Genomic DNA, 19,268 nt, shown 5'->3' with positions numbered 1-19,268 from the left:
TTTTACACGCTGAAAAGCAACGTCATGATTAGAGTCCCACACAAACTCACTGTTCTCCTTTAGTAGCTGACGTAGTGGGTCTGTTGCTTCTGAAAGTCTGGGTGCAAACTTTGAGAGGTAAGTTACCATGCCCAATATGGTCTCCAGCTCAGATTTGTTGCTGGGAGGTGGCATTTCTTTGATGGCTTTGACTTTATTAGGATCGGGCTGGATCCCGTCCCGTGTTAGTTTGTGTCCAAAATAGCTCACCTCAGGCACGCAGATGATGCTTTTGTCCTTATTCAGTTTTATGCCCTTTTCTCTGGTTCTCTCTAGTACTGCACGCAGGTTCCTGTTGTGTTCCTCTTCCGTGCAGCCGTACACCAGGATGTCATCCACAATGGCGGAAACGCCTGAGAGCCCTTCATATGCTTCATCAACTCTCCGCTGGAACTCATCTTGAGCTGAAACTATTCCAAATGGAAGTCTTTTGAACCGGTATCTTCCATAGATGGTATTGAAGGTGGTCAACATGGATGAATCCTCACTGAGTTTTATCGCCCAGTATCCAGATCTGGCATCCAGTACGCTGAAGTACTGTGCACCCGCGAGCCTCGGTGTGATGTCATCCAACGTAGGCAGGGGGTAATGGGGTCTTTGGATGGCTTTGTTCAGTGGGCGAGGGTCTAGACACACCCTAAGTTTCTTGGTTTTGGGTTTTTCCACTACCACTAGGGCATTTACCCATTCTGTTGGCTCTGTCACCTTCTGTATTATGTCTGTATTTTCCATAGCATCGAGCTCAGCTTTAAGTTGGTCTCGCAGGGCATGCGGGATCCGGCGGGGGGGGCATACCACTGGGACAGCTGAAGGTTTTAGCTGAAACTTACATTCTCCAGGGAATAGACCAACGCCGTCAAAAACATCAGGAAACTCCTCCAGGATGTTTGTGCCTCTCCTGGGTTCTGCAGAAACGACATGTATTAGTCTGACTATGTCGAGGTCCAGACAAGCACGCATGCCTAGGACAGGGGGAGCCTTTTCGCATATTATGGTGAAATCCAGAGGAATGATCTTTTCTTTGTGTCTGCATGTCAGCCTGCAGACTCCTTCTGTTTTCAGTGAATGCCCACCAAATGCAGTGAGCTTGCTGTCTGCTGGGCGTAAAGCGACACTCCCGAACGTCTGGTGAAATATTTTGGCTGGTATGATGTTAGCCTGAGCACCAGTGTCCACTTTAAAACTCATTCTGTGTCTCTGTTTTCCTAGCTCAATTTCAGCATAGGCTTGTTCTTTGTCTGTGTCTTTGTAACATGAAGTAACAGAATCAACGAACAGTTCTGGTTGCTGCTCATCATCCATGACAGTATGCACCTTTCTGGGCTTGTATTTAATATTTTTAGGCTGTCTTTGCGTTCTGCACATCTTGGCGAAGTGGTTAAATTTCTTGCAATTGTTGCACTGACGTCCCTTTGCTGGACAGTCCTCCATGCGGCTGTGTTGTCTTCCACATGCTCCACATTCTGTGTTTGGAGCCGTCACATTGCTATTATGGCTTTTGAACCTGTGGTGGAACGAGCTTGGCTTATGTGGTTTTTGGCTTATTGCATGAGCAGACTGAGAAGAAATGTTGGAGGTGGCACCTGCCATTACTTTTAGTTGCTGCTGAGACAGCTCATGTGATTTGACGATGTCGATCGCTTTTTCTAAAGTCAGGTCGGGGCCTTGACACAGCAGTTTTTCCCGAACTCGTGGTGAGTTGGTTGCAAACACAATTCTGTCTCTGATCATCTCATCGCTGTTTTGGTAATTACAGTCTTTAACCAGGAGCCTTAAATCCGTTAAAAACTGATCAAAACTTTCACATTCTCCCTGTATCTTCTCATGGAATTTATAGCGTGCAAAGATTGGGTTTGCTTTGGGCGTGACATATTCCTCAAAGCTATCAAAATAAGTTCTCAGTACCTTTCTTTGATCAGCTGTGAGAGTCCACGTGCTGTATACATCTCTGCCTTTCTCCCCAATCCACAACAACAGGTAGCTGCATTTCTCCTCCTGAGATTTATTACGCAGCGGGCCCGAGAACATGAGCTCCACGTGCTGGCGGAATTTTCTCCAAGCGTCAGGTAAATTGGTGGAATCCCAATCCATTCGCGGCATCGGTACGCCGGCGCTCTCCATCGTCAATCGTCAGGTCGATGTGGGCACGCTCCGTTCTGACACCATGTAATACTTCCGTATTATTTAGGGTATTCAGGGACTACAAGAGGCTTCTTCGTCAGACAACTCTTTTCCTTTATTTTACTTCCGTCACACGTCACATACGTCATCAACTTACGTCGGTGCGTGGAACAACACCGGATGTTACATTATGTTAATCTCATGCCTTTTCACTTAAACATACACACAACATATTCACTGCGATGTGTTATGCCTTATATTACAAATTAATAACACCAGGATTTACAGTTGACGTAAACACACAGAGTTACCGGTGATGCGGCTATGGCTAAAGCTAGCTGAAGCTTACCTTGGTAATGGTGGATAAACTCTTCGTGGACGAATTTATATCCCTTGTCCAATTTGTTTCCTTTAGTGGACGAATGCATCTTTACACTCCTCATCACATCGGTGCTGGTGAACTTCGGAACACAACTCAGGCTCTTCGAAAACACTCTAGGCTCTGCCATTCCTCTGCCAGCGAAGCACAAACCGGAACTAGGTTTACACGTTGATGACGTACTTCCGGTTTTTGCGAAAAAGGTCTATAGGAATCTCGGTCAGAAGTTGCTGATGAAAACTCACAGATGCACACCAACGGCAGCAGGGAGATATTTGTTATAAATGCTCTTAGTTTGATCATTCTTTGCACGTTTTTTTAAATGATAAACGGCATTTCTCATCACAACCAGAGTTTAGAGAAGTTTTATATTATTATTGATCAGCCAAAAACAGACGGGTTGACAAATCAATGCCCCGAATGTCAGCCTTCAGGGGAAAATGGTAGATGGATAGAAAATGGAACGATAGTTTCATATCTGTGCTCTGTGAATGCTTTAGTCTCTTCATGCAGACATTAACCGTATGTTTTCTGTGCTTCCTGACTAATGAGAGCAGCCATGTTGTTGGTCTGGAGGCAGCACAGACGAAGATGTTGAGGTTCTCTTTGGTGGAGACCAGAATGGATCAGGAATGAATCCATCAGAGGAACAGATCATGTCGGATGTTCTGGAGATCCAACGCATGGAAGCAAGTGGAGATGGTTTCAGAGGAGGAAAAGGATGGAGGAAGAGGAGGAGGACATGAGGGTGGTTGCTGTGAGAGAGGAGGATGCAGAGGAGGGGGTTAAAAGGAGAACAATGATTCGCTGCGGCGCCCCCTAAAGGGAGGAGTCAAAAGACAAAGAAGAAGATGCGGAAGGGTGTTGCTGTTTGTTTAAACGACACCATGATGATGATGATGATGATAATATGACAGCTATGGAAATTAGATTCCGGATCTCCATATCATCTTTGTTTATAACTTACAAAGCATCCATTCTAGTTCTCAGGTACAGGTTGACTTGGCTGATGGTAGTAATGCACTGAGTTCTCCATGACATGGCTCAAAACATTTCTCATTTTCTCCTGGTTTCTGCTTTGCTGAAGGAAGCTGACCTTAGTGGCCTATCCAGTGTGTACATTTGGAGGATGTGAGATACAGTAGGGACCGGTTCACTTAATTTTTGTAACCCGTGTGCTATCTTAGATGACCCCCCCCCCCTCCCCCCCCCTCACATTGACGTGTTCTCCCTACCATGACAAAGGTAGATAAAGGTGGAAAGATTTCATGTAATCCATGGACACCAGTGAAGATCACAAATCATTGAAGAAAAAAGGTTCAGAGCACTGTCTAGTGGGTCTAGATGACCCAACTCCCAATGTTAAAGTGACTAGGATTGCACAAGGGTTCAAATAAAACTGTTTTAATACCAAAAGTGAAGAACGCCATTACATTATTTGACTGTTTTTAGTGTAATTAAAAACGGATAAACCACAGAAAATCACAGAAAAACCTTGAATCATATTAAAACCGAAAACATGGAGTGATCATTTATCACTCAACAGTGGTGTTTGTGTTCTTTGAAGTAACATCATATAGTAAATAAATGAAGCTTTCTTTAAATAGCACTTTACAAACCCTTCAGGGGCGAAAGTGATTTACAATAAAAGAAAAGGCAAAAAAAAGTTTCAAATGAGGCAAATTAAGAACAAAAACAGCATACGATGACTAAAAGCAATTACTAACGCGTAAAAGACAACTAAGAATGTAAGAAAAGTGAAAAAAATGTATTTTTGTTCTTGGTATCATAAAATAACCTGGACTCTTATTCCATTCCGTCACGGTTGTGAGTTAAATTCCTCAGATTTTCTTTGATTTTTCTTCCTGTAGGGAAAAGAAGCCGTTGTGGAGTCCTGGGAGGACACCAACTACAACATCTACAAAGTCACCGACCGCTTCGGCTTCGTCCAGTGAGTTGTCCTCATGAAAACCTTCAGCCGAGCTCAGCACAGCCGCCACGCCTCACAGGACGGGCTGGCTGTGAAGCCGAGTCTAACTGACAGCAGAGTGTTTGTGGCTTTGGCTCTAAAGGCCACCAGGCTCTCAGGCAGCGCCGGCGGTGTGTTATATTTAGGCCGGCACATGCAGGCAGGAAACAGCCATAATCACAGGGCATCAGTGTTAGGATGGAGTGGTGCGATCCAGTCCCCTCTGTGGGCGGTGTGACATGGAGGGGGGTGGCGGACGGACCCTTCTGGGGTTTTTGATCGTTTCTGACAGGGACAGAAGTCTCCTGAGGTGCAAGGCATTAAAAAAAAAGAAGAACATGAAGGTCGGGGGGAAGAAAAGGAGGAGAGCTTCTGAGTTTATTGAACTTTGGTTCTGAAAAACAGGTGTTTTCCAGACTTTCTGGGTCTGGAAATGATGGGACTTTTATTTTCAGTTTGCTCATAAACTCATGAGAAGATCCCAAAAACTGAAGCAGATCAAAGTACGTGGAAAGATCCTGAAGTTCTACCAACTGCTCCCTTACGGGGTGGTACCTTCCAAAACCTCAGTCCTTTATTATCTTTAGTTTGCTCTGCTCTTTTGGCCCATTGTGAGTCTGTTTTCATTCTCACAGTCGGACCGCTTGTTTCCGGAAAACCAGAGTTTGCTTGTTCTGCTGGTCTTTTACATCTGCACAACAAAATAAACAAACTGATTTGGACTGATCGTGTCCACAGTACTGAAAAGTATCCAGGAGTATTAGAGAGTACTGGTCTACTTTTACGCCGGATGCCCATCCTGACACGACCCTGTATTTTATCCGTTTACCCGTCCTGCACATAACTGAGCTGTCCGGCCGCTTAGAGCAGCAGAATAAAGTAAAGAACTCTCCGATTGGTCCACATCAGTTTGTTTACGTTGTTTTTGCAGCGGTGAAAGCTCATCTGAACTAGAAGCAAAGCAGGCGGACTCTGGTCCACTTGAGGACGGTGGAACTTGCAAATGAACTCTGGTACGGTAAACTAAATCTGAAAGCTGGAAAGACTATCCAGAGGACCAAAAAGTTTACCTCATGCGTTACGAGAAAAAAACGCGTAGTTCCCAAAATGGTAGAGAATGTTTTGACAGCTGGTTAAAAAAAGTGAATGGGTTTGGTTTAGAGACGCCGCCACTTCTTATGCACAGATACTGAGAAAACAGCCTGGTTTTAGATTTTAGGTTTATAATTTTCTGAATCAACAACAATCCCATTTTCACAGCTTTATTTAAGGTACTGTGTCTGTGTTGAAAATAAAAACAGGACTAATAAAAGAAACCTTCCCCGCCGTGGCAGAACTGCACTTCTGTTTGCTCTGAGGGCAGGAGACGCTTCAGAGACTCAGATAATAAGAGTCCAGATTACAGAATCTGTTATTTCCTGTTTGTGTGAGCCCTGATCCTCCTCCTGTGACTGCAGGAGTCACGGAGAGTGACGACCTCTAACTCCAGGATCTTCAAAAAGACAGATCAGCTTAAAATCCTGCTTCCAATCCGACACGTTCCTGTCTTTAACCTCCTTTCCTCTCTCTCTCTTCAGCCCAAATGAACTTCCGTCCTTCGACTCGTTGGAGGAAAAGGTGGGTGAGGATTTTTCGGACGCTTCTCATGACTCTGAACTCAGAGGAGGACACTCCCCTCCACTGTAACGCTCCAAAGAACCCCCCACCCCCACCCCTGCAGGAAAACACGTCAACTCTTGTTTTTAAGAGTGAAAATGCACAAAGATTTCCTGGAAAGTTCCAGCTTTAAGGTTCATATTGAAGAAAAGCTGCTGATGTTCTAGAAATAGATGAGCAGCAGATCTTTGTATTCTTTATAATTAGCTGCACAGAGAATAATCAGGATAGTTTTGCTTTATTTCTGTCTAGTCTAACAATATCTTTGAGTTTTTCAATCCTCCTACAAACAGAAGTTTTCCAAACCTACAGGCTGAGTTTAGTGTCCATGTTTTGAAGCGTTTCACTTCCTCGTGTCTTTAAAAGCAGACATTTGATTTGTGGCTCAGTAAAATGAGTTGCTCCGGAGACGCGATGACCCCGTGTTTGTGGGTTTGTTTTGATGTGAAGATGAGTTATTAATGTAAACCTGTTCTTACTTTCACAGCAAAAACATACAGAGCTGGAGAGGACCACCAAGTGGCTGAAGATGCTGAAAAGCTGGGACAAATACAAGAACAGTGAGAAGGTAAAGGTCACATCTCTGTGTGTGCTTTGTTCTTATCACAACTGAGAATATTTGGAATGAAACCGTCACTTTGGAAGGAGGTCACGACCCCATGCTGGCTGAGCTGATTGGACGTCCCTGTGTTGATGGAAGTATCATGTTCGTTCGTTTAGAGCAGTGTTTTTCAACCTTTTTTGAGCCACGGCACACTTTAACCTTGACAAAAATCCCGCGGCACACCAGCATCCAAAAAAAAAAATAATAATAAGCAGAAATTCATGGTCTCTATTGATTGACAGCCCCCCCCCCCCCCCCCCCCCCGCAATCTCACGTGCATTTTGTGATAATTGTGACCAAAAAAGCAGGAAGTTGCGGCTGTTTTTTCTAAGAGATGAAAATGAAATAAAAGTTAAATTAGAAAATTTAGAAACTGTTTGTTTGTCCGTTGAGGTTTCTAGACATTTCACGCGCACTCATTGTGCGCTGGGACACTGGCCCTTTAAGCCAATGCATCATGGGAGATGTAGTGTGAAAACTGCCGAAAAAGGGCAGAAAGACTCGCGTCTGTGAGCTTCATTGTTTTGTTCACGGTCTGACACCGGACTCTGTGGAAAGCTACACCGCTAAAGACGAGCTTTAGCTGGTATTTTTGTTGGAACTGAGAGACTTTATGAGCAGAATTAAGAACAAGGAAGTGAAGACTTTAACCACTTCTGATTGGTCAGACTGCTGACATGTGATTAAGCCTTCAACAATGATTGGCGGAGACAGGTAAAGGGGCGGGACTTTCCCGCAAACCGCTATAGCTGCTGGTAAATACCGTCATTCTTATCAAAATGTCTTTAATAGAATCAAATAAACACAAAAAAAAAGTAATTTTAAGATCTTTTATATTCCCAACTACTCAGTGTTTTATCAGGGCCTGTTTGGATGAACAAAGAGCTGATTTCCTGGAGATGGAAAATGTTTTTAGATCAGTGAATGATTAATGAGGGTAATTTCCCACGGCACACTAGTGTGCCGCGGCACACTGGTTGAAAAACACTGGTTTAGTGTGATTGCAGTTCTGTGAGGTGGAACCCGGTCCAGTAGACTCTATAGTGATTGCTAAACATTTCTGGAGTAGAATTCTTTAAAGGCCTGATGAACCCGTACGGGTTCTGCAGGGTTTCGGGTTGTCCGGGCCCGTGGAGAGTCCTAGAGGAGCAGCTGCATCCTCAGGTGTGTTTTTTAAGTTCTCTTGAGGCTCGTACGACCACCTCAAGGGATGTCATGAAAATGGACTGTACCGTTGTGGTGCGTGTGGTATTAAGAAGGAAAGTAGAAGTATCAGGCATTTATAATGTGTGGGTGACGATGTCGTACGGTTAATAAGGTTTGAGTACTGGCTTCAAACCTGCAGTACTGTCCAGGTGACGCATAAAAGTCCATAGGATGTCCACACAAACTACACTCTGTCTAATTTCCTCATTTCTAACATGCGTGTTGTATTAATGTTCACTATGACCTGTCAGTGTGCATGAACGTTTTCCAAGCGGGTTTACACGTGTTTTCCTATTTTTTTGCCTGAAGACGGCCCGAATCTCTCTCTAAGTGAGGCTGCGACTAGGGCTTAAGGCGGATAGAAAACCAATGAAAGGATGTCACCGTCTGAGGTCGGATGGTTGCGGTCAGTGTGAAAACAGCTCAAAGAAAAGTTGGACTGGCCTTTGACCAAACATCTACCTTCCATTTCTAAATTTGAAACAAACCAGGAGACATGAAAGTCAGTTTTCAAAATACTGTACAGGCCTGTGTCACGCAGGAGAGTCGATGAAATCTTTTATTAAAGCTGCAGGATTTCCCTTTATTGCATCATGTTGGATTTCACGTTATTACCATACAGTACGTAGAGAGGACTTCTGCAAGTGTCAACATGTTTGCAGACACAAACATTTAATGGCTGATTAGTCTAACAGGCTCGTCTGAGCCTAATGACATGGCTGTTGCACCAGCAACCGAGCGTGGCGCTGAGAGGCTGATGGAGTATAGATGTCAGAAATCACACATCCACAGCCAGAGCCATTACTCCTCAATGAGGCATTCCTCTGCCTTTCCGCACGCATGCATCGTGGAGGTGAGATCAGATTTATGAGCCTTCTTGGAGGCCGCGCTCATCCTCGCACACCTCCGTAAATCAGTTCTCTGCTGGGTTTGCTCTTTTCCTCTACATTCAGCACAGCAGACATCAGATATGCGGCGCGGCCGTTAGGCCAGCAGAGATGAAATGAGACTTGTGCGGCATTTCTGAACTACAGTGGTGTAACGAAGCCCAGGGGGCAGCAGGGGTCAGCGGATGGTATGGAGGGGGCCGGCAGCCAGACGGAGACCCGCTGTGGGATGGGGAGCCAGCCTGCTCGGGCCTCCAGAACTTTATGATACTTTTCTTATTTTCATGGAGGCAATAATTTAAAAAAATCCCCCGATTTCATTCTTGTTTTTATTTTTACCCTCTCTGGTTAAAGCCTTCAAACTTGGTCAGAGAGAGAACACAAATGTGAAGAACACAAGTTTAGTTTTAAATTTGTGCGACCAACAACAAAGTCCAGCCTTGCAAGCTCTTAAAATACGTGCGGTAACGCATCAATGCTGCAGCTGAGCTCATCCGGGCTGGACTGGGCATCAGGGAGCTCGCGCCTTCGCTCCCGGACCATTGTGACGTCATAACGGCTCGTTAGTTCAAAGAAATCATCTTTACGACAGTTTGATTGACAACTATTTAAAAGGAGAAAAGCAAATATGATTGTTTTATGACATTTGTTCTCTTAGATAAGAAAAATGGTCAACGAACATTTTAAAGACTCAAAAAACAGGATTTTCTTTGGAGAACACAAACGATTTCCCGTCTCTGTTCTGCAGAGCAGCCGATGCTCCTCTGGAGCTCCTCCAGCCAGATGGCGGAGGTTCACCTTCCTCGGCCCTTTGCTTCTCTCCGGGAGACTGTAGTTCATTCCGATGTGCAGCTCGTGTATCTCTGACACGCGTGACACATTGGGAGGAGGCGTTCCTGGCGGCGGCCAGATGCTCGTTTTGCATCCGATTTTGCAGAAATGAAAGGCTTTAGCAGACGGCTCTCACAGGTTTCTGCGGATCCCTCTTTAGATGATCATGATGTTCTCACACTTAAACTTTGCTGTGTGTGTTTTAATCATTTATCAGGGGGAAAACATCTTCTTTTTTCTGTCAATATTTGAAAGTTTGTTACTAGAAGATTAGAATACAAAGACTTACTGACATGTTTGGGTCAAACATGAGAAATCTGTCAAAGGATTTTAGACTGTTTGAAAAGAATCCCTTTTTTGTGGAACTTGTGAGTTGATGCCACACTGAGTTGTGTTGTGATTGTGTTCCTGCAGCTGGTCAGGAGGATCTACAAGGGCATTCCCCTGCAGCTCCGAGGGGAAGTGTGGAGTCTGCTGCTCGACATTCCCAAAATAAAAGAGGAGAAGAAGGACTTCTACGAGGTGAAGAGACTCGAGCTCAGGAACAATCGCATCAACTTTTGTTTTGGGATTAGATGTTGGAACAAACCAAAACAGGGATAATTGTGCATGAAGAGTAGTTGACCTGCTGAGGTGAATCCATTGGTTAGGAGTGGATGATGTCATCTTCAAAGGGAAACGGAAACAAAGCGTGTCAAAGTGAAAGGAAGACAACTTCTCTTTTTGCATGAACGTAGAGAAATGGCATCACGATGTCAAAGAATACATCCAAAAATCAATTTTACTATTTGGATGTTGACCTTTAGCCTGTTTGTTCGTTCAAGAATGTAGACATATTCATCAAGTTTGGAGATAAAATAGAATTCTTTATTTTTGAAGAGACAAAAATCTGCACTAAATAACATCAAACCTTTGCTATCTAGTGAAATATCTCAAGTATCTCCTCACCAAATCCTGACATGTAATTAAAATGCCAGCAAATATGCGTTTATGTTCCAATAAATTAAAACGAAACAGGTGTCATGTGAAATAAGGTCAAATGCGGTAGGTAAAATGTGTTCTGTGGTTTTTGTCCCCCCCCCCTGTAAAGGTTAAATGAGATCAAAATACCAAAGTGTTCTCAGCAGATGTGTGTTTCACACTCTGACATTCAGAAGCTGAAGGCCAGAGCCAGAGAGACGTCTCCTGACGTCCGGCAGATTGACCTGGACATAAACAGAACCTACAGAGACCACATCATGTTCATGGATCGCTACGATGTCAAGTGAGTCCGTCCACGCCGCCTCTGCTGATGGACTGGCAGGTTTCCTTTAAAGTGAATCAGTAAAAAAGGTTTATGTATGGATTGAACTTTTTTTACAGTAAAGGTCAAAGTTATTATACTTAAATTAATTTTCTTACATGTTTTGTTAAATCCTGAGTTTGTTTTGATTTGTTAAATCAAGAGTCGTCGTCTTCTGGGGAGGAAAAGTGAGCGGTGAACATAACTCATATTTCATAAGAAATGATTCTTTAGTGTTGTAAAGGTAAATATTATCATATATACATGGATTTAGTTGCCCTTTAACCCTTGTGCTATCTTACTTTGACGTGTTCTCCCTACCATGACAAAGGTGGAAAGATTTCATGTAATTCATGGACACCAGTGAAGATCACAAATCATTGAAGAAAAAAGGTTCAGAGCACTGTCTAGTGGGTCTAGATGACCCCACTCCCAATGGTAAAGTGCCTAGGATAGTACAAGGGTTACGAAGAGAAAACATGCCGTCCAGATGTCAAAGTCACCTGGATGAACGAGAAGAATTACAGTTCTGACTATATATAAATAAAATAAAGAGTTTAGAGCTAAAGTTAACTAACAAGCTTTATTTTCCCTCCACAGGCAGCAGGCGCTGTTCCACGTTCTTACGGCGTACTCCATGTACAACACGGTGAGTACATGACGTCAGACATGACGGCGTCCCTCTGGAGTCACTGAACATTTTTAGATTGTAGTCATGACTTATTTGTTCATTTTCTCTAAAACATATTTTAAAGACTTCATCAGACATGAATGGATTGAATGTTCAGGGAGTTTAAAACGGTGAGAAGAATTTGTGAACGTCATAAAACCCAATAATTTATGTAGATCCATGTGTGACGGTGCAAATGAATAAAGTAATTTAGCTGCTTCTCTGAGTGGAGATGCTCTTCACAGATGTCTAGTGTTAAAATAATAAAACTACGATGGAAAAAAAAAGGTCTAAAAGATGATAGAAGCTTTGCTTGTGTTTGTGAGGCTGTGTGGGAAAAGGCTGCAGTCAGGAAGTGGTCTGTTTGGGAGTTCAAAGGTTTAGGGTTCAAATCCATGTTGCTTATTTCAGTTCTCCAAAATGTCAAAAAAAAGTTCTAAAGTCTCAGAGGTGTGGTTCAAACTCTGATCATTAACCAGCAGCTCTGTGATTGTGGTGGCTGTGTCTCCTCAGGAGGTGGGCTACTGTCAGGGAATGAGTCAGATCACAGCGCTGCTGCTCATCTACATGAATGAAGAAGATGCCTTCTGGGCTCTGGTCAAGCTGCTGTCAGGACAGAAGCACGCCATGCACGGTAACGCTCTCTGCTTCAGCTCTAAAGGCTTTTTAAAGAGGTTTTCTGATGGGAAAACACAGAAATACTTCCAGCTGTGATGCAGCAGAAAGACCACAGCTTAGAATTGATGCTGAACAGCAAACAGACGCTGCAGTTCTCATCACATTCAGCATTTCTGTCTCTAGCAGACATTCGCCAGTGGACTTTCAAGGGGATTTATTAGAAAAAAAAGCAACTACACACATTAGAGTTTATGTTAAATAACTTGATGCAACTGAGTGATTTGTGCCATGATCCTATTGCAGGATTTTTTGTTCCTGGTTTCCCAAAGCTGATGCGTTTCCAGGAGCATCACGACCGTATCCTCAAGAAGATGATGCCCAAGCTGAAGCAGCACTTGGTGAGTGACAGGATGAGATGAAGTTAAAAATCTAGTCAGATTTTAAGGCTCAATATGCCTGAATAGGTTAGAGATAATGAGTGTTGTTCTCAATAGCGGTGTAACGATTAATCCTAACTATTCCTTTTGATCAATCTGATACACTGACCTAACATGGATCCAGGACATCTTTACCCAGTGTGACTCACAGATAAATACCTGAACAGTGCAAGTACTTCCAGCTCCCATGAGATTGTTTTAGCACATTTAATGCAATTTTTGCATCAATCCAAATGGTATTTTCCAATATTAATTATTGATTTAGTTCATTTTGAAATGATTTATAATGGTATAGAATTCATCATGACACCCCTCATTCTCTGTACTAGTGAGGACAGCTCTCTCTCAAAACCTTCTTTTGTCCAATATGGTGATATTCCAACATGCACTGAGGTGATGATTGGTCTATTTTTGCAGGACAACCAGGAAGTGTTTACCAGCCTGTACACCATGAAGTGGTTCTTCCAGTGCTTCCTGGACAGAGTGAGTATTTATTTAGACACCGGCTATAAAAGTTTCCATAACCCTTGTGCTATCTTAGGCACTTCAACACTGGGTGTGGGGTCATGTAGACCCACTAGACAGTGCTGTGAACCTTTTTTCTAAGATAGCACAAGGGTTGAAGCTCTACACTCCTTTGTGTTCTTCACTTCAATACAAGCAACCTAAGATTAAGATGTAATACATTGAGGCAAAAAGTAGTAGGTATTTCTTTGTCATCATAAATACACTTCTAAGCCAGTTGAGAATCCAGGAAATCACATTGTTGTGAATCCCCCCCCCCCACCTGACTTCTCTCACATTGCTTAATAAAATAACATTTCCAATCTTTTGTTTTTGTGCTCAGACTCCGTTCACTCTGACTCTCAGGATTTGGGACATCTACATCTTGGAGGGCGAACGAATTCTCCCTGCAATGTCCTACACCATCCTCAAACTGCACAAGAGTAAGACGCCCGCTCCACTGATCTGTACCACCTTCCAGGTCTTTAAACCATCAACTGTTACTCACAGAGCACCTGATGAAGCTGTCCATGGAGGAGCTGGTGGAGTTCCTGCAGGTGACTTTGAACAAAAACTTCTACTATGAGGACGACTTTGTAATCGAGCAGCTGCAGGCGTCCATGACGGAGCTCAGGAAGGCAAAGCTGGATCTGCCACCACCAGGTACTGCAGGAGAAGACGCACAAAGTAACTCATTACCAACATGACATACCTTATTCTTTTCAGGACAAAGGTTGGCTTCCAGGACAAAACGGAAATAAATGTTGGTGTGTCACACCTGGCTTCCTGTTCTCTAATCGTACAATAGTTGTGTTTTTCCAGTCTTGCTCTGCCTCAGTAACCTTCCTTCTCTCCTTCTCCTCTCAAACAATAATAGCCAACAACAACAAAAGTGTGAGTGGCGGCCAAATTGGCTCCTACAACAGCAACTGGTGGGCTATCCTGACTGATCTTTCCTTCCATGTCTGTCCATCTGTCAGTCAGTCCTGTTGTGTCACATCTGTCCAACTGCAGTTGGGTTTTCCCGCCTCAAACGTAACCCCCCCCCCACACAAAGATTTCTTTCTTCAGCTGGTGTCCAACATTTTGAGCTTCTATAAACCTCATTTATCTCAGAACCCTGTCTAACCTTTGAATCAAGCGGCTGCTGAAGTTACTGAAGACAATGCGCCATCTGGTGGCCAAATACATGTACTTCGACAATTTTAATGTTTTAAAGGCAGAGGGAAAGTTTCACATATTACCAGATGGGACAAAAATAGTTTAAAACCTTTTTTAATCCAAATGCCTGCTCCTCTACTAAAAATGTATGGCAGAACTTTTACTAAAGAGAAACCCAACAGTAAGACGTTCATCATTAAACAGCTTATGAGGCCTTCAGTGCATAATGTTTCTCAGGTGAAAACCACACCCACAGACTTGGATCGGGCATCACAGCTTAAGTACTAAATTGTGAATCAAAATCGTATCAAGTCCATCATTTGTTTTCAATTTGGGTTTTTGAAAAGCGGCTGAATAAATCTCTATTGCACTTTTGACTAATCCGTTGTTTGAACCCAGCACCTCACATACTATAATATCTATAGTTCACATATTTCTCATTTCCCCGTTGTGGAACAATAAACTGCTAGTAAATTCAAATTCACACGTTGCATTAGGCTGTGGCTTCCTTAGAGGAGTTACTACAAAGATGCCTTCTTCCAAAAACCAGGGTTGGGCTTAGTTTGGGGGAAAAAGTAAATATAAACTTTTAAAAAGCACTGAAGTGTATAATTTTATACTTGATACACAGATGTAAAAATAGACCAGACTTACCTGGGCCCAGATGCACGGCTCTTTGGAAGCCGTCATCTCTCTGGTGCTCCTTGGCATTGGCTGGAGGGACTCCTTGCAGAGGTTTACAATGGTACCGACACCTGGAATCTGGAATAGAATAGTGAGGATGGAACCACAAACCTTGACAAACGCCAGCATACATATTAGCCGTGCCAAGGCACCACTGGAAAGAAAAGTTTGAATTGAGCCAGGGACAACAACAAATCCATGTCATTGAACAGTGACTTGGTTTGGCTTTTCTCCCACAAACGGAACCAAATACTTTAACAAACACATAAAAACCAGACTGCTCTAAACTTAAATGGCTCTTTAGGCTTGTTCCCATGTCCTGTTGTTCAGAAGAACCTTATGAAAAAGAACAGCATCCGTTAATGTCGACCAGAATTATATAAAGAATAAAAACCGTTCTTCCTGTGTGCCTGACCCTCAAAGGCGGAAATTGTACCATCTCTAAAGCATTAGAAACAATTATTAACACGTTCTCTGTTACACTCCAATGCCTTCTTTTACTGATTTTACTGAAGGACAACAAAAGTAGAAGAGATCAGTTCTGATCCCCTGAAAAGGCCGATTGATGAAGAATTTCTTAAAACAGCTCTACCAAAAGGTTTTGTCCATTTTTCAAACTACAATCCTTGGAAAAATATCCTACATGCTACGGTTTGTGTTGTTACATTTTACACACATCTCTAAAAGCTCCCAAACAGGGTCTACCTGGACTCCATCCAAGTTTAGCAATTGATTATTGTTGGCATAAAACTTCCTTGAAGAACCAGAATGCATTGGTGGTAAAAGTAACCTCTGGTTCTCGGTACCTGAAGGGTTTTTTCACGGTTGCTTCATCTCTTTTTCTAATGTCTTTCCTTTCAGTGTCAATGTGTGTCGTTTACAACCACAGTCCTCCTTTCTTTTGGCCCGTCTATGGCAGTGTTGTTGCATGAAGTCATATATCCCTGTTGTGATCCTCATCTGATGTGAAACAGCGCAATGCTACTTGAGCGTTGGTTTGGGTGTTAAAGCAGCTCTTCTCTTCCCCTGGTTACAGGTAACGAGGACGAGCTTCCAAAGAAGCCTTTAGGGCAGCTTCCTCCTGAGCGCGCAGCACCTGCACCAAACCAGGTGGCTAACGGTCAAAGCCACATAGAAGCAGCTCGGCCTGCCAAGGACTCAAGTCCTCAAATGCAGCGGGGCGAAAGTCGTCCCCCAAGCCGGTCACGCCGGGACTCACTTGAGAAACCGACACGTCATCACAAGAGGGGTTCCTGGGGATCGACCGAGCTGCCCAGTGAGCAACAAAAGCAGCCCCCCTCCGTCATGCCCAAGAGAGGAGCAACCCCATCATCAACACCAACGCCTCAGATCACCACAGAGGACGCACAGAGGTCCCAGGACCACATTGCTACAGCCACCACCCGCAGGGAGATAACCCCCCGCTGGGTTAAACCGTCTGAAACAAAGCTGGAGGCTGCCAAAGCAGCAGCAGCAGCAGCCCAAGACAGGAATCACAGGCTGTCACCAGCACCTTCCAACCCAGATGACGATGAGAAGCTGGAGGGCCAGCCACGCCCCAAGGGATTCCTTCCTGGTTCTGACAGAGGCTCCAATGCCTCCCAGTATGACAATGTCCCAGGGCTAACTGAACTGGGTTTTGAGATCCTAGAACTTGAGAGACCTCCGTCCAGAATGAGGACCCCATATGTTGAACCAGCTCCTGTTGTGTCAGCTTTGCATCATGGCAACCTGAATCGTGGACTGACTCTGGCTAACAGCTTGGTTTCCGCCACAACGGGGCCCAGAATGCCACGAAACGCTCCTCAGTTTTACCAGAACACTTCAACAGAGATCCAAGCCAGTTACCATGGCATCCACACATCCTCCCAGCAACAGTCTCCAGGCAGAACCACAATGGAGATTCCCATCCACCACCCCCCCTTCAACAGGGGAGAACAGCACTTTTCTACTGCTTCTCAGCTTCCATCATTTTCCAGAAAGGCTTATAATGAGCTAGCTTACGTGACCACTCAACGCCAGCACAACAGATCCCCTGAAAAGGCTCTGCAGAATAACTCCTACGCCACATATCGCAGACAGCGCCTGCCTGACTCCGCCCACAACATTAGAGACTCCACGTCACCCCTGGACAAATCCATGCAGGTAGAAATCCACGGCAGGTCCTCCCCCATCTACACACAACAACTACCAGCAACCACACCGGCGTACGCTAAGGTAGACCGCATGTACGAGGACCAGCATAGACGGGAGCTAAACCAGGCCTTTGTGCTAGAAGGACGACCCCAGCTGGCGCCAGACGGGCTCCAGTGGGACCCTGCAGACCCGCCTCCTCCGTCCCCAGGTGGAATGCCCCGCTCACCCAGCTTTCAGCGAGCTCAAATGTCTCCGGTTGAAGAGTTCACTTTTCCGGACCCCCTGCCCGATTATAGAACACAGTACCAGGAGCCGCGGCAGGTTATACGGCCACAGCGCCCTCAGCTGTTCGGGCAACCACACTACAGGCACGCACAGGAGGCGTTTGCCATGCAGGAGTCCATGCTGCTTTGATAGGAGGACAGACGCAGAGAACAAACTGAGCTGAAGTCACTGACACTGTGGTCAAGACTAGCTGTAGTCCCGGCTTCGTTTCCGCCCTGTTGTTTATTTTTAAATAAAAGTGAAGTACGAGCCTGACTGCTACAGGACACACCAGCCTCTAAGGTTTTTACTTGTTGCTTTAAAAAAGAGGAATAAAAGAGTTGAAGATTTGATTTTATTTTTGAATGTAAATCCTTATCAGAGGTGACTATATCTTTTAGAGTCTTAAATGTACAGTGGATCTTTTTGTTGATATACAGAGTTATTAGTTGCAGGGAAAGAAAGAAAATTCCATTTATCTTTATTTTTTATATCTTACTATTTGACAATAGGGACTCATTAACGCTTAATGCTTGTGAATGTTATTTTTTTTTAAAAATCAGCCCGGTGTTGAGTTAGAAAACAGTGTTGAATGGGTTACTGTTCATCTGGATTTACATTTTACAGTGAAAAAAGCAGCATTTGTCATTTTTTAAAGACGCTTTTTCTGTTACGGTTCTTCATGGTTTTTGGGTCCAGACTGACGTGCAATGCATTTGTCCTGCAAGTAACGTTTACCTTTTCTGAAGTCTGTGAAGTTTTGATTGATAAAGGTTTCAACCCTGAAAAAAAAAAACTTTTGTTGTTTGATTTTAGAAGTTTGTGTGTGACGGCGACAGTAAACCGCTGTAGTGTAGTTTACATCACTAACAGACTAAGATTGATAGAAAATAATTAACTGTTTTCAAATTTGTCAACGCTGACGTGAACTACTGTTACACTGATCACTTTCACTGGTACACATTCAAAATCTTCAACATTTGAGTCACACATTTCAAATTTTACAAATATTCTCTGTCCTTTCAGTCTGGGTTTTTTTTTCCGCCTCTAAAACCGCAGAAATCTTTCTGATGTCATCGATATTCTTTTAAGTTAAAGAGGAAAATAACAGAACATTCTCATACTTTGCTCAATAAAATAAGATGGGATAAAAAAAATAGTCTGGATCTTTCTTGATTCAAGTCTATTGAGCTGGTTTTGTCCGTCGTTATGCTAACAAATCATTTTACCATCTGCTTTTATAAAAACCCACCTATATAACCAAAACATTTTGTAATCCTTTTATTAAGAGTTCATTTTCAGATTTATACTTTTCCTGCTCTCTGGAACACGTTGGGTGCTGATGAGATGCAGAAAGGTTGCCGTAGAAACCTGTAACCACCGATGTGTGTGTTAAATGTACAGAGCCTTGAGCTTTCATCATCCAGCTTGATCTGCCAAAATCCCTGGTTGGCGTCTAACACAGAAGTATTTGGCGTTTGGCATACGAGACACAACTTCTTCCACAGTGAGCAATGGATGATGTTGTCTGTTCAAGTCTTTTGGATCCATGCATATCTGAATTTTCTTGGGTGTGACCACAGTCACCACGCTGTTAACCCACTCTGTCTGTCATGTTTTCCGTTCCCTGCAGTTCTTTGACTCCTCTGTCTCTCAGGGCTACAGGAATCCTTCTGGGTGAGACTGAGGGGTCTATTTGGATGTGATGCTGACCTGGCAAACAACCAAGACCGTCAAACAGATCATTATAGTCTTTGAGAATGTCTTGTTCTCTTCCAACTGCATTTACTCTCTGAACTAAGCCTATTTTTGAGCGTGTA

At 43.7% G+C, this 19,268-nt stretch overlaps 1 protein-coding gene across 7 annotated transcripts in view; it reads left to right on the top strand.

Moving 5' to 3' along the window:
- The window catches only part of usp6nl (USP6 N-terminal like), a 59,543-nt gene extending 40,938 nt beyond the window's left edge, over positions 1 to 18,605 (top strand). For all 7 annotated transcript variants that reach the window (XM_078941983.1, XM_078941984.1, XM_023952232.2 and 4 more), the window contains 12 exons: positions 4,411 to 4,490; positions 6,086 to 6,125; positions 6,652 to 6,732; positions 10,107 to 10,214; positions 10,847 to 10,956; positions 11,575 to 11,623; positions 12,158 to 12,278; positions 12,566 to 12,660; positions 13,117 to 13,182; positions 13,547 to 13,646; positions 13,714 to 13,866; positions 16,085 to 18,605. In XM_078941983.1, coding sequence (XP_078798109.1) covers positions 4,411 to 4,490; positions 6,086 to 6,125; positions 6,652 to 6,732; positions 10,107 to 10,214; positions 10,847 to 10,956; positions 11,575 to 11,623; positions 12,158 to 12,278; positions 12,566 to 12,660; positions 13,117 to 13,182; positions 13,547 to 13,646; positions 13,714 to 13,866; positions 16,085 to 17,598 — 2,517 coding nt within the window. In that variant the 3' untranslated portion in view covers positions 17,599 to 18,605. The remainder of the gene's footprint in view (positions 1 to 4,410; positions 4,491 to 6,085; positions 6,126 to 6,651; positions 6,733 to 10,106; positions 10,215 to 10,846; positions 10,957 to 11,574; positions 11,624 to 12,157; positions 12,279 to 12,565; positions 12,661 to 13,116; positions 13,183 to 13,546; positions 13,647 to 13,713; positions 13,867 to 16,084) is intronic.
- The last annotated feature ends 663 nt before the right edge of the window (positions 18,606 to 19,268 follow it).

The sequence above is a fragment of the Oryzias latipes genome, chromosome 23 (assembly GCF_053564925.1).
Source record: "Oryzias latipes strain Hd-rR chromosome 23, Olatipes_Hd-rR_3.1".
NCBI lineage: Eukaryota > Metazoa > Chordata > Actinopteri > Beloniformes > Adrianichthyidae > Oryzias > Oryzias latipes.
This window is presented reverse-complemented; position numbering and strand designations above follow the sequence as displayed.